A 10,768-nucleotide genomic window follows, 5' to 3' on the forward strand; every position below is an offset into this window, starting at 1 on the left:
TTCTTAGAGCCACTTGCCTTATAATTAGCCGTTAATCATTGCATGCCAGTGATATTATAGAGGCCATGTTACAGTTTCGCACATAATTTTTTTTTTGCGAGAAATTTTTAATCTATTCATTTTCCAATCATGTCAGTACATAAAAGATCGGAAATAATTAAAATTACATCTAGATTCGTGGACCATCTAGCGACGACTACAAGCACTGAAACGACTCAAAGACGCGCTGCCGTCATCGCCTCTCCCAAAGCATACCAACTCAGTTATGCATGAATGGGACCGATCAAATTGATGACAGTTTCCGAGTTAATTTGTTGTAGCACATGCCATCCCTCAAAAATAAATTTTGTCGTAGCATACCAACACCATGATCTTCAACGCCTTTTTGGTTTCAATTAACCGAAACGGATATGCACCGTCACCTTCTTCATATTTGCCAAACTCTTTTCTTCGTCTTCTTCACACCGGCCGCATGCTGAATGCATCAGTGTGTTAGTGACCCGTCAACCAAAGATGCACATAAAATATTGGAATGAAACACTAATACTCCATCAGGAGTATGAATACCTTTTTTTAAGACAAACTAATACGAATACCTTTTTTTAGTGGTAAACCAAAACTTTATTGCGAAGTAGCAGATCGGTTTACAGGAATAACAAACTGATCATGGGGTAAACCCAGCCACAAATGGCGACCAACATCTAACAAAGTAGAAAATTCTGATACGAATACCTGGCGAGCAGGGCCGGCCCCAGGGCATGCAGCCCGTGCTGCCGCACAGGGCCGGAATTTGCAGGGACCCAAATTTCCTATCACTTCCTAAGTTTTCGAGCCACGCATAAAGAAGGCCAAGCCGTAAACCCAAGCCAGAGCCCGGCCCAAAGCCCAAAGATATGCTTGTTCTTCAGCCCGAGCCCGGTCAGAATGCAAGTGCAAGAGCCCAGTCCAAACTCTATTTTCCGTTCTAACACGTGTAAGCCCGGCCCAAAATGTTAAAAACGTAGTCCAAACCTAGCCTGTATATCCTTTCGGGCTATAAAACAAAGCCCAAACCAGGCCCGAGTGACAAACCCGGGTCAGACTGCCTATGATCAGGTCTCAGTCAAGTAGACTCACAAAAAAGTCTCAGTCAAGTGACATAACAAGTACTCCTTTGTCCGAAAATACTTGTCTGAGAAATGGTTGTATTTAGCTGTATTTTAATTATAAATAGATATATCCATTTCTATCTATCTCCGACAAGTAATTTCGAACGGAGAAAGAAAAAAGTTTAAAGAGAAAATTTGCACGGATCTCGAGGTAGCATCTGACGAATATAACATCCAAATCTCAGTCGATTGAGAAGCAAAGACTTGTATATAAAAACGGATTCAACCGAAACGCACAAAAGCAAGCTGAAATTGCCCGATAGATCATACGTCTACGAAATTAATCCACACATTAAGTGCATGCATATATTGTCACAGCTTAGGACGTTCAGTGGCAAGAACTTGGCATACATCGGCGACGGCCTGCTGGAACTTGTGGTGAGTCGCCGCCTCCAAGGAGATGAGCACGCGCGCGCTGCCGTCGGCGGAGGCGGCCAACAGGTACACCCACCCGCCGCGCACAGCCTCCGCCCGGGTCATCGCGCGCGGCTGCCCCCACCCGAAGTCCGCGTCGTGCACGGGGATGCGGAACCAGCTGTTCATCCGCAGCTCCGTCTCCGGCAGGTTCCCCCTGTCCTCCGCCCGCCGCCGCATGCCCTGCTTCGCCGCCGACGCCGTCTCCTCGAAGTAGTCCACCGCCGACCTGAGCAGCTCGTCGTCGACCCGGTCCGCGGCGGCTTTGACCCGGCCGGCGACGGAGGCCAGCGTCTGCGACACCACGTCCTTCACCGCGGCGGTGGCGAACACGTTCACCACCCCGTTGCCGAAGTAGCGGTCCGGGAGCGGCGGCGTCAGGCGGCGCCTGATGTCCACCGGGAAGTTGATGCGCGTGGTGGAGTCCGGGTGCAGGCCTGGCCGGGCTACGCAGACGCACCGCCACACGAGGGCCGTCACGGCGCAGAACGTGCTGGCGCCGCCGCAGAGGCGCTTCAGGGCGTGTAGCTGGTCCCCGGAGACGGTGAGGATCCTGGTCACGACGGTCGTCGACGTCGTCGTCCCTGTTGACGACGACGGCTCCTGCTCGTGCATGATTAGCTCGTTGCAGAACATGGGGATGGTCTCAGGGTGGATCACGCGGGGTGACCGCGTGCGGAGGAGGGCGCGGTGGTGGCACGGGGGATCCACCGCGGCGCTCTCGCCGTCCCTGCAGTAGCTCGCCCACGTCCGGAGGAACTGGAACGTGCTGGCGCCGTCCACGACGGCGTGGTGCACCGCTGTCCCTAATACCACGCCGCCACACCTGAGGAACGTCACCTGCATCCACGCCCCGGTACGTACACCGCACGAATGTTAATTATTTCTGCAAGAAATGAAATGAAGGAGCTAGGAGAAGGTAGCTGCTAGCGAGGTCCGATCCGAACCTGCACGGCCAACACAATGGACGACGGATGAACGCGGGGACCGAACAGCCTCCTTAACTCCGGCGACGGCGTGGGATCGACGAAGTCCTCGAGGGTGTGGTCAGAGCGAGCCACTACGAAGAGCGCGCCCTCCCCGTTGCAGTTGACCTCGGTCCGTCCGCCGGAGTCCACGCCGAGGCGGCCGGCGAGAGGGTAGAAGGGCACCAGCGCCCTCGCCATGGACTCCTTGAGCCTGGCCACGTTAAAGAAGTCGTCGGCAACGTCACTGCTGGCGCCGGCGGTGCTGTAGAAGTGGACGAGCGGGGTGTGGCCCCTGTTGGCCAGCACGAGGTCCAGCGCGGAGAGCCAGAGCCCTTCCCGCGGCGTGTCGTCGCTCGGCGTTACGAGGCAGGACTCCACCACTCGCACTGAGCTGCCCGAATCCATGTCGCGGCGGAAAGCTTGATTCTCGAAACAAAACAAGTCGATGCATGCGGCGTCGCCAGCGGCAGGTGGGTAATAAGAGAAACAAACATCTCTTTCCACCTGTCTCCCTCCGCTTTCTTTTTCTTATAAAAAACCGCTCTCCCTTCTTCCTCACATGGCCTCTCTCAAGGCAGCAGGGGCGACGATAAGAGCATCTCCCAATGTATTTTCTTAATCAATGTTCGTAGACATGGCCGGACATGTCCATCGTCGACAGTCAACCGAGAACACTATCGCTTAAACGTTCCCTATGTGTCCATCCAAATTGCTCAAGCATTCCACCAAACACATCATATGCGTCACTGGTCTGGCGATACATGGCAATTCGATCCGAAACAAAGCCGCAATGACAACAAGCACAATATGCACACATGCCTACATAGCCCGCGCACACAGGTGCCGTCAGGTCAGGGCCGGATGGGAGCCTGGCCTACATAGCCCACGCACGCAACATGCTCGCTTCAGGACGAGGGCTCGGCCTACGCATGCACAAGTGTTGGCACTCGATGTCCAGCCGCCATGGACTCGTGGGGAAGAGGGGTGAAGCTTGGAGGGCGGTAGGGGCGGCGGCCAGCTCGGTAGATGCACACGGGAGGAGGGAAATGGGGAGGGGAAAGTGACCCTGGTGGGTGGGACCGAGGTGGGGCATGTAGACATCGAGAGACAACCTTATTGTCCCATCGATTTAGGGGCTGAGTGGGGGATTTCGGACGTTTAGTACGGTATGCGGATAAACGAGGAATAGTATTAGAGGCCTAAAAGTGTCCCAACATATAAGGGCGAAATAAGCGTCCACGTTGGAGATGTCCTAAGGAAACAACAAACATTAATTATTAGTGTTGGTTACAACATCACAATTACTACTGAATACTTAACTAATTCATCCAATCATCATTGGAGATGCCAAAGGAGCAGTTGATTGCTTTGATATCGTGATAGATGCCTACTTTCTCCCAATCATTGTGGAGCTAGGAAAGACCAAATACAATGTGTTTTATAATGTTAAATATGTGAACAGGTCTGCTACCCACTCCGTCCCAAGATAAGTGTCTTAACTTTAGTACAAGACAGAGGGAGTATTTTCGTATCCCAACAATGCTAAGCTCTACCATTTGGCATGTAATCGTTAACTAGAAGGAGCTCACTCTTGTGGCAAGAATAATCGAGCAACAAAATTATTAAGGTCACGATGGTTGAGATAACCTATCATGGTTATCTTAGCTATGAATTCCTTCATCTCCCCCTTTGATTCCGATGAAACTCAATTGACGACAACATTTTGCTTTGAGGTTCGTAGCAGGCCCATTTGTACACATTCCCTAACCCTCCTTTCCCAAGATGCATCATCTCACTGAAACCATTGCTTGCAGAGGTAAGATATTTATATGCGAAGCATGATGACCCACGATCAATTTCACCATCTATTTTTACTAGTAGAACGTCTGTGCGTTGCTACGGGCTACAATGCATTTAAATGAATTAAACAAATAATTATGATTGTCTCTAAGGTCGAAGCTCATTTCTCTCTCATACGTTCGTGCGTGCTCGGACATGAAAAGGGCACCTGGTAGGCTCCCAAAAATCCCATCGTCAAGACAGTCCGGACTCCTTCATATCCAGACCATATGTAGGGGACAAATGTGGTTGTCCGGACTATCCTCCATATTATCTCTAACACGCGGCCAACCGAAAGCCCCCACCCGACGACGTACCTTTCTCTTTTCCTTTCGGGCCCTTCCCTTCCTGCTCGATTTCCTGTTGTAGCTTGGAATTTATCGCAGGAGCCCTCTCCTTTAAAACCGGATAACGCCCACCTCAACTTCGCCAAGCCTTGCCGCGGGGACGAATTGTTTCGTATTGATGGGTTAAACTAACACATACTATTCCCACAAAACAACAAATAACTATAGAGATTATATTAAAAGGTTCATTCAACTTTACAAATGCACGCAATAAAATGTCACCATTTCTACGGTTTCTAATTGTGTCGTACAAGTGCCAATATTTTTCTCCCATTTCTCATATCTCGCATATATTTAGAGTTTTGCAGCGCCCCCACCCAACATGTGTGCGTGCGTGCGTGCGTGCGTGTGTGTGTGTGTGTCGCCTTCCTTGGCTACACTTTGTATCCTCCCATTTTTGACAACATAAGGTTCCCTTGCATTACTCAATCCCCTCAAGCACATCATACATCATCTGTACCGATTAGCCTACAAAGTAAATAAAAGAGATTAAAAATTGAAACACACTGAATTGTGAAGAAGAACACTTTTCTGTGTAAGTAAGTAGTACTCAAAGAGGTGATATAAATTTTGAAAGCAGAAAATACATCAAGGCGGTATGTTTCAAAAGGCAAGTCAACCATTACTGAGTGAAAGATGGTTTCAACATAGAAATGCAGAGAAAAGGGCAAGAGCAGCACAACCCACAGGAAAGTGACGGCCTGCGAAATCTAACCAATTGTAATCAGCAAAAGCGAAATGGCGTAAGAAAATATTGCTTACAACTCAACAGCAAACCCATATAGCTTGTGCCCACCTCCATACACAGAAGTTTAATAAGATGAAGGAGATGCAATGCTATGATTTTGCCTAGGAATGCATGAAATTCGTGGTAAACTCTCATGAGTTCATCTTCCAGGAGTGGCTTTATAGAGTATATAGGCTTGCCAGAATTGCTCCAAATGATGAATTTTTTGATCCTCCTCCATGAAGCTGAAGTTCAACCACGAACATCAAGAAACACACTAAAGGTGAGGCGACTCTCATAAGAATGATTAGAAAATGACCTACACCAAAATCACGCACCCTTCTTCAATTTCTTTCGGCTACCACAGAACACAAAACATAGACGTAGAAATAGCGATCAAACATCATGTACACCGCATATGACTTATGGCTTGAGACAAATGTCATCTTTCAAGCATGTCATCACAGTATCCTCTACCTCGCTTAGAAGAAGAAAAATGCTTGTTGTAGTATCAAGTGCGTCTGCATCATATCGATATGGATATCTATATTGAATGCATAAACATAAACTAGAGCCTCGCTTAGAAGAACAAAAATGCTAGTTTTAGTATCAAGCACGTCTGCATCACATCGATATGGATATCTATATTGTATGCATAAACATAAACTATAGCCTCGCTTAGAAGAACAAAAATGCTAGTTTTAGTATCAAGCACGTCTGCATCACATCGATATGGATATCTATATTGTATGCATAAACATAAACTATAGCCTCGCTTAGGAGAAGAAAATGCTTGTTCTAGTATCAAGCACGTGTGTCACATCGATATGGATATCTATATTTTGGTCGCATCACCCGTTATATTCCACAAATACATTAGATGATTAATGCTACTGACGATAAATATTTTTAAAGTGATGCTCGAAATATTTTCCAATAAATTCAACGTCACGGATTAGTACATTAATGTTTCCGCTATAGGATTTTCTTTCAAGATGCACTTTCGTGAACACAAAATTGACATTAGCTTGCTTCATTTTTTTTGCGGGATGGCATTAGCTTGCTTCTAACTGGTCATCTTCACTCTTTGCTTTATCCCGCCCTTCAAACTGATCATCTTCACTCTTTCGTGCGTCCTTATCATGTCGAGTCTTTTGTTTTTTACACCACTCTTTGCTGGAAATCAAATAATATTGTAATGTTCAATGAATATTTTTCTTTTCAGTATTTAACTTCACCGTGTGCTTCAAAACATATGTATGTGTCATGTTGGTATCTTTCTGTTCAACAGTCGGTAACCCCTCCACGGTTGTATGTGTTACTCTTACGTCTGTATACTTGTGTCACTCGGTAACCATAGCACAAACTCGTACAGTACTTTCTTGCATGCCATGAGACTGACACTGGGCCTGAGAATAAAATTGTGCCTGAGACTGGGCCTGAGACTGACACAATGGCGGAGCTTCGTTGCAGCAAAACTAGGCCAAGGCCCCGCTTATTTTTGCAGCACAACACTGGGCCTGAGAATAAAATTGTGCCGAGAGGGTAAAGAAACTTGGGTTCTGCTCTAGCCCGGTCCACCCTGCCATTTCACTGCCTTTTAGTTTAGTTAGCCGTTAACCATTGCATGCCGGTGATAGATGCCATGATACTCAAAGCATGCCCGAATTTTGTATGGAACCAACAGAGTTGTTGGGATTTCCTAAGTTAATTTGCTTACAATTGAACCCGAAACAACACGATCTCCAACGCCTTTTCTGCTTCGATCGGCAGAGATTGATGGATATGCATCGTCACTTTCTCCATCTTTCGCCAAATCTTTTCTTCCATACCACACGCACGTAGATTGGCGATTGGTGGCCGGACAAATCGATCTGGTTTTCCAGTAGTGTTTCGCTTGGTCTGGGAACAAGCGCGAAAACTTCGACGCCCTCTCAGTTTCAGCTGATAGCACTTTCACTCAGGCAGAGATGTGTCATCGATCATCATCGAGGCCTTTCCTCTTCTTCATCTTTGCCAACTCCTTCTTGTTTCACACTAGACTACAGCAAGGTGAGCTCAATTGAGCAAAGACAAGACACGGGCAGGTAGCTGAGCGAGTGACTCGTCAGCGTCACCGCCAGCTGAAAAGAAACGTGAATCGGAGACATCTCTACTACTTCGACACCTACGTCTCCTTGTGTTCCATGCACTCACCACTCAGCGCTTGCAAACGGCGGCGACGCGCGTGGCCTCTCAAAGAGATGTTGGTGGAGATGCCGCACTAACATCGCTGTGGTTCTTATGAGGTGATGAGCGCAGTCGTCCAAGTCTTCCGGGGAATTTCGCGGAAGCTACCGTCGTCGCCTCGGCCGCAAACCATGACCAGAAAGCGACGTCAACGGCCGCCGTGGAAATCAACTATCTGAATTCTGGAGGAATCTTAGTGTAAATCGAAGGCAACCTACGCGCAATCAGTCCAAGCCTCTCGACCTTGCGTGCATCAGCCAGCTAGAGGCGTCCGCCCCGCCATGGCGCTGTTGACCGGGCTGGGCCAGGCGGCGACGGTGGCGCAGCTGGTGGGTGCGGACGTCGGCGGGCTCATCTCCATGACCATGCAGGCCGCGCTGACGGCTCGGCAGAACAGGGCGGAGTGCGAGCAGCTGGCGCGCCGGGTCCTCATGATCGCGCAGCTGCTGCCGCACGTCCAGCTTGCCGAACTGGAGGCTGCCGCGCGGCCGCTGGCCGGGCTGGGCGACGTGCTCCGGGACGCCCATGAGCTCGTCGTGTCCTGCCAGGGGCGGAGCGCCGCCTACCAGTTCGTCATGGCCGGCAGGACCGCCGACCGGTTCAGGGAGGTTCAGGGCAGGATCGACTCCTACCTCATCCTCTTCCCTGTGATTAGCCACATCGGCATCACTCGCCGCCTTGAAAGGATCTACAACGTCCTCGTTCCAGACAACGACTCCACCACCGGTGGTGAACCATCGTATCCACCTCCACCACGGCTGTCCCACACGCAGGTACGTACAACTTCTTGACAAGATGATACTCCCTCAGTTTTTATTTACTATGCATAGTGTTAGATTTGACTAAAGTCAAACTTCATAAAGTTTGACCAAGTTTATAAAAAATAATATAAATATTTATCATAACAAATATATATATTATGTGAAAGTACAATCAATAATGAATCTATTGATATTAATTTGTTATTGTATATGTTAATAATTTTGTCTACAAACTTTGTCAAAGTTTGCAAAGCTTGACTTTGACCAAAGCTAATACGCGGGGAGTACAAAAGTTGATATGTTTTGTGATATAAGGAGGTAAGTACGGACTTTCTGAGAAAGAAAGGATTTTGTTGACTCAAAATGAAGTGTGGCCCACAATTTAGCTAGACATGCTTTCATCTCGAACTCTTCCATTTTTTGGATTGATGATCCTCTTACCTTTATTGTTACAGATGTGATGAACAATGTATTGTTATTTAAGATGAAATGAAATGCGCCAAGAAGGCTTACCCTAAAAAACAACTCTTGTAGTCTCTTTTTCAGGAGTCTTCGCAAGAGATGGCTCAGGAGGTGGAGGTAGTGCGGCATGGAACCGAGGAATTCACGTTGGCGGAAATCATGGATGCCACCAATGGCTTCGCCCGTGACGCCGTGATCGGCTATGGCGGCGGTGGAAGAGTGTACAAGGGCAGGCTTCATGATGGCCGAGAGGTGGCTGTCAAGCGCGTGAATAACCTGCAATCAAACAACATACAGCTGGAGCTCGACATCCTGTCACGGCTCCGACACAAACACATCGTTCGCCTCCTTGGATCGTGTGTGACTGCGGGCACGGACAAGAGAAAAAAGCGCCTGCTGACCACCAAGCGAAGAAAGGAACCCGAAGAGGAGCCAGAAGGGTCCATCGTCTACGAGTACATGGAGAACGGCACACTCTACGACCACCTGCACCATAACCAAGGCTCCTCTGCGGCATCACCATTGAGGGTGTGCTGGAAGATGCGCATAGAGGTGCTCCTCTGTGTGTCGCGCGCCATCAAGCACCTGCACTGTCATGCCGTACCGCCGATCATCCACCGTGACATCAAGTCAAGTAACATCCTTTTTGACGCTAGGTGGGTGCCACATGTGTCGGACTTTGGCTCGTCACTCACCTGGCACGTGTCGAGTGTGAAGGACTCGGGGTTGGAGTGCCCTGTTATGGGCACATTTGGGTACGTCGACCCTGAGTACTGCCTCAGAGGCCGCGTGAAGCCGGCGAGCGACGTATACAGCCTGGGCGTGCTCATGCTCGAGGTTTTAACAGGGAAACGGGCATTTCTCCAAGGAGGGTTGAAAATAAAGGAAGATCTAGCATGTTTTGCATCTCCCATCATCGAGGCTGGTGATATTATGGAGTTGCTGGACAAGCGACCTGTACCGGGGCCAACATCATTGCAGTTGCAGGCGCTGAAGCGTGTAGCGCAAATTGCACGATGCTGTGTCAAATGGGTTGGGAGGGCTCGGCCGGCCATATCGGATATCGTTGCCAACCTCGAGATGGTGCACAAGTTGATCTGCAGAGACGAGCCATGTTTAGTTGAAGAGTCAGTCGTGTGGCCTTTTCTTGAAAAAGTCGATGAGTCGCCACATGCCAAGAGTGTGCCATTAGCAGGCTACCAGCCCAATCTGGTACACCAGAAACTGACTGAACTCTGTTCACATTAACCAATTGAATCATGGGAATACATGGCTGAGGCGAGAATTGATTTTTTTTTAAATACTACTCCTACATTACATGTGTTTTTCCATACCTTTTGCATTCGGTTCTAGCTATTTCCGCACCCCCATAATAGACGAGAATAACAAATATGTATCGCCTCCGCCCTTTATGTGATTATTAATAGAATGTCTTTTTTAGTGTTCCTCGGATGAAAAGATATGTTTGGAGCAATCCGAGAAGCGGCACGTGGAAACAAAATGAAAGTAATAGCACAACACACTAGAAACATTTGATTGGGGCCAACCAAAGTCAATCCGATTTTCTAGAGTTTCGCTTGGTCCGGAAACAACTCTAAAAACTTCAACATATTTGGTTTAAGATGACAACAACTTGCACGCATGCAGATATGTATCATCATCATCATTGATACATCAATGCCCCTCATCTTCTCCGTCTTCGCCAACTCTTTCTTCTTCTTCTTTTTTGCCTCTTTTGCATGGATCTTCTTCTTCTTCTTCTTCTTCTTCTTCTTCTTCTTCTTCGACACTACAGGGTGAGTTCAGTGAGTCCTTAGCGGCAAAACGTGAAATGTTAAGCAAAGAAAATAAAACCACATCTTTAGATATCGAC

The 10,768-nt window shown here is 48.3% G+C and overlaps 2 protein-coding genes across 3 annotated transcripts; one reads left to right on the forward strand and one right to left on the reverse strand.

Annotated features, from left to right (window-relative positions):
- Nucleotides 1-1,316: 1,316 nt before the first annotated feature.
- Nucleotides 1,317-3,083, reverse strand: LOC125535206 (putrescine hydroxycinnamoyltransferase 1-like). The gene is made up of 2 exons (XM_048698249.1): nucleotides 2,510-3,083; nucleotides 1,317-2,402 (listed from the first exon to the last, which is right to left on the reverse strand). The coding sequence occupies exons 1-2, from the start codon at nucleotides 2,933-2,935 to the stop codon at nucleotides 1,461-1,463; spliced, it is 1,368 nt and encodes a 455-aa protein (XP_048554206.1). The 5' UTR covers nucleotides 2,936-3,083; the 3' UTR covers nucleotides 1,317-1,460.
- A 497-nt stretch (nucleotides 3,084-3,580) lies between these two features.
- Nucleotides 3,581-10,190, forward strand: LOC125535205 (putative serine/threonine-protein kinase-like protein CCR3). 2 transcript variants are annotated; one of them, XM_048698247.1, is made up of 2 exons: nucleotides 3,581-8,445; nucleotides 8,968-10,190. In XM_048698247.1, exons 1-2 carry the CDS (start codon nucleotides 7,954-7,956, stop codon nucleotides 10,141-10,143), a joined length of 1,668 nt encoding a protein of 555 aa, XP_048554204.1. In that variant the 5' UTR covers nucleotides 3,581-7,953; the 3' UTR covers nucleotides 10,144-10,190. The 2 variants fall into 2 exon arrangements, with proteins under 2 accessions (XP_048554204.1, XP_048554205.1); XM_048698248.1 differs by having other exon boundaries at nucleotides 8,980-10,190.
- The last annotated feature ends 578 nt before the right edge of the window (nucleotides 10,191-10,768 follow it).

Source organism: Triticum urartu, chromosome 2, assembly GCF_003073215.2.
Source record: "Triticum urartu cultivar G1812 chromosome 2, Tu2.1, whole genome shotgun sequence".
Taxonomy (NCBI): domain Eukaryota; kingdom Viridiplantae; phylum Streptophyta; class Magnoliopsida; order Poales; family Poaceae; genus Triticum; species Triticum urartu.

Coding starts and splice junctions, on each gene's coding strand:
- LOC125535205 (XM_048698247.1), top strand. CDS start 7,954: ATGGCGCTGTTGACCGGGCTGGGCCAGGCGGCGACGGTGGCGCAGCTG. Junction 8,446..8,967: donor CACGGCTGTCCCACACGCAG/GTACGTACAACT, acceptor CAACTCTTGTAG/TCTCTTTTTCAGGAGTCTTC.
- LOC125535206 (XM_048698249.1), bottom strand. CDS start 2,935: ATGGATTCGGGCAGCTCAGTGCGAGTGGTGGAGTCCTGCCTCGTAACG. Junction 2,403..2,509: donor CCATTGTGTTGGCCGTGCAG/GTTCGGATCGGA, acceptor GCGTGGATGCAG/GTGACGTTCCTCAGGTGTGG.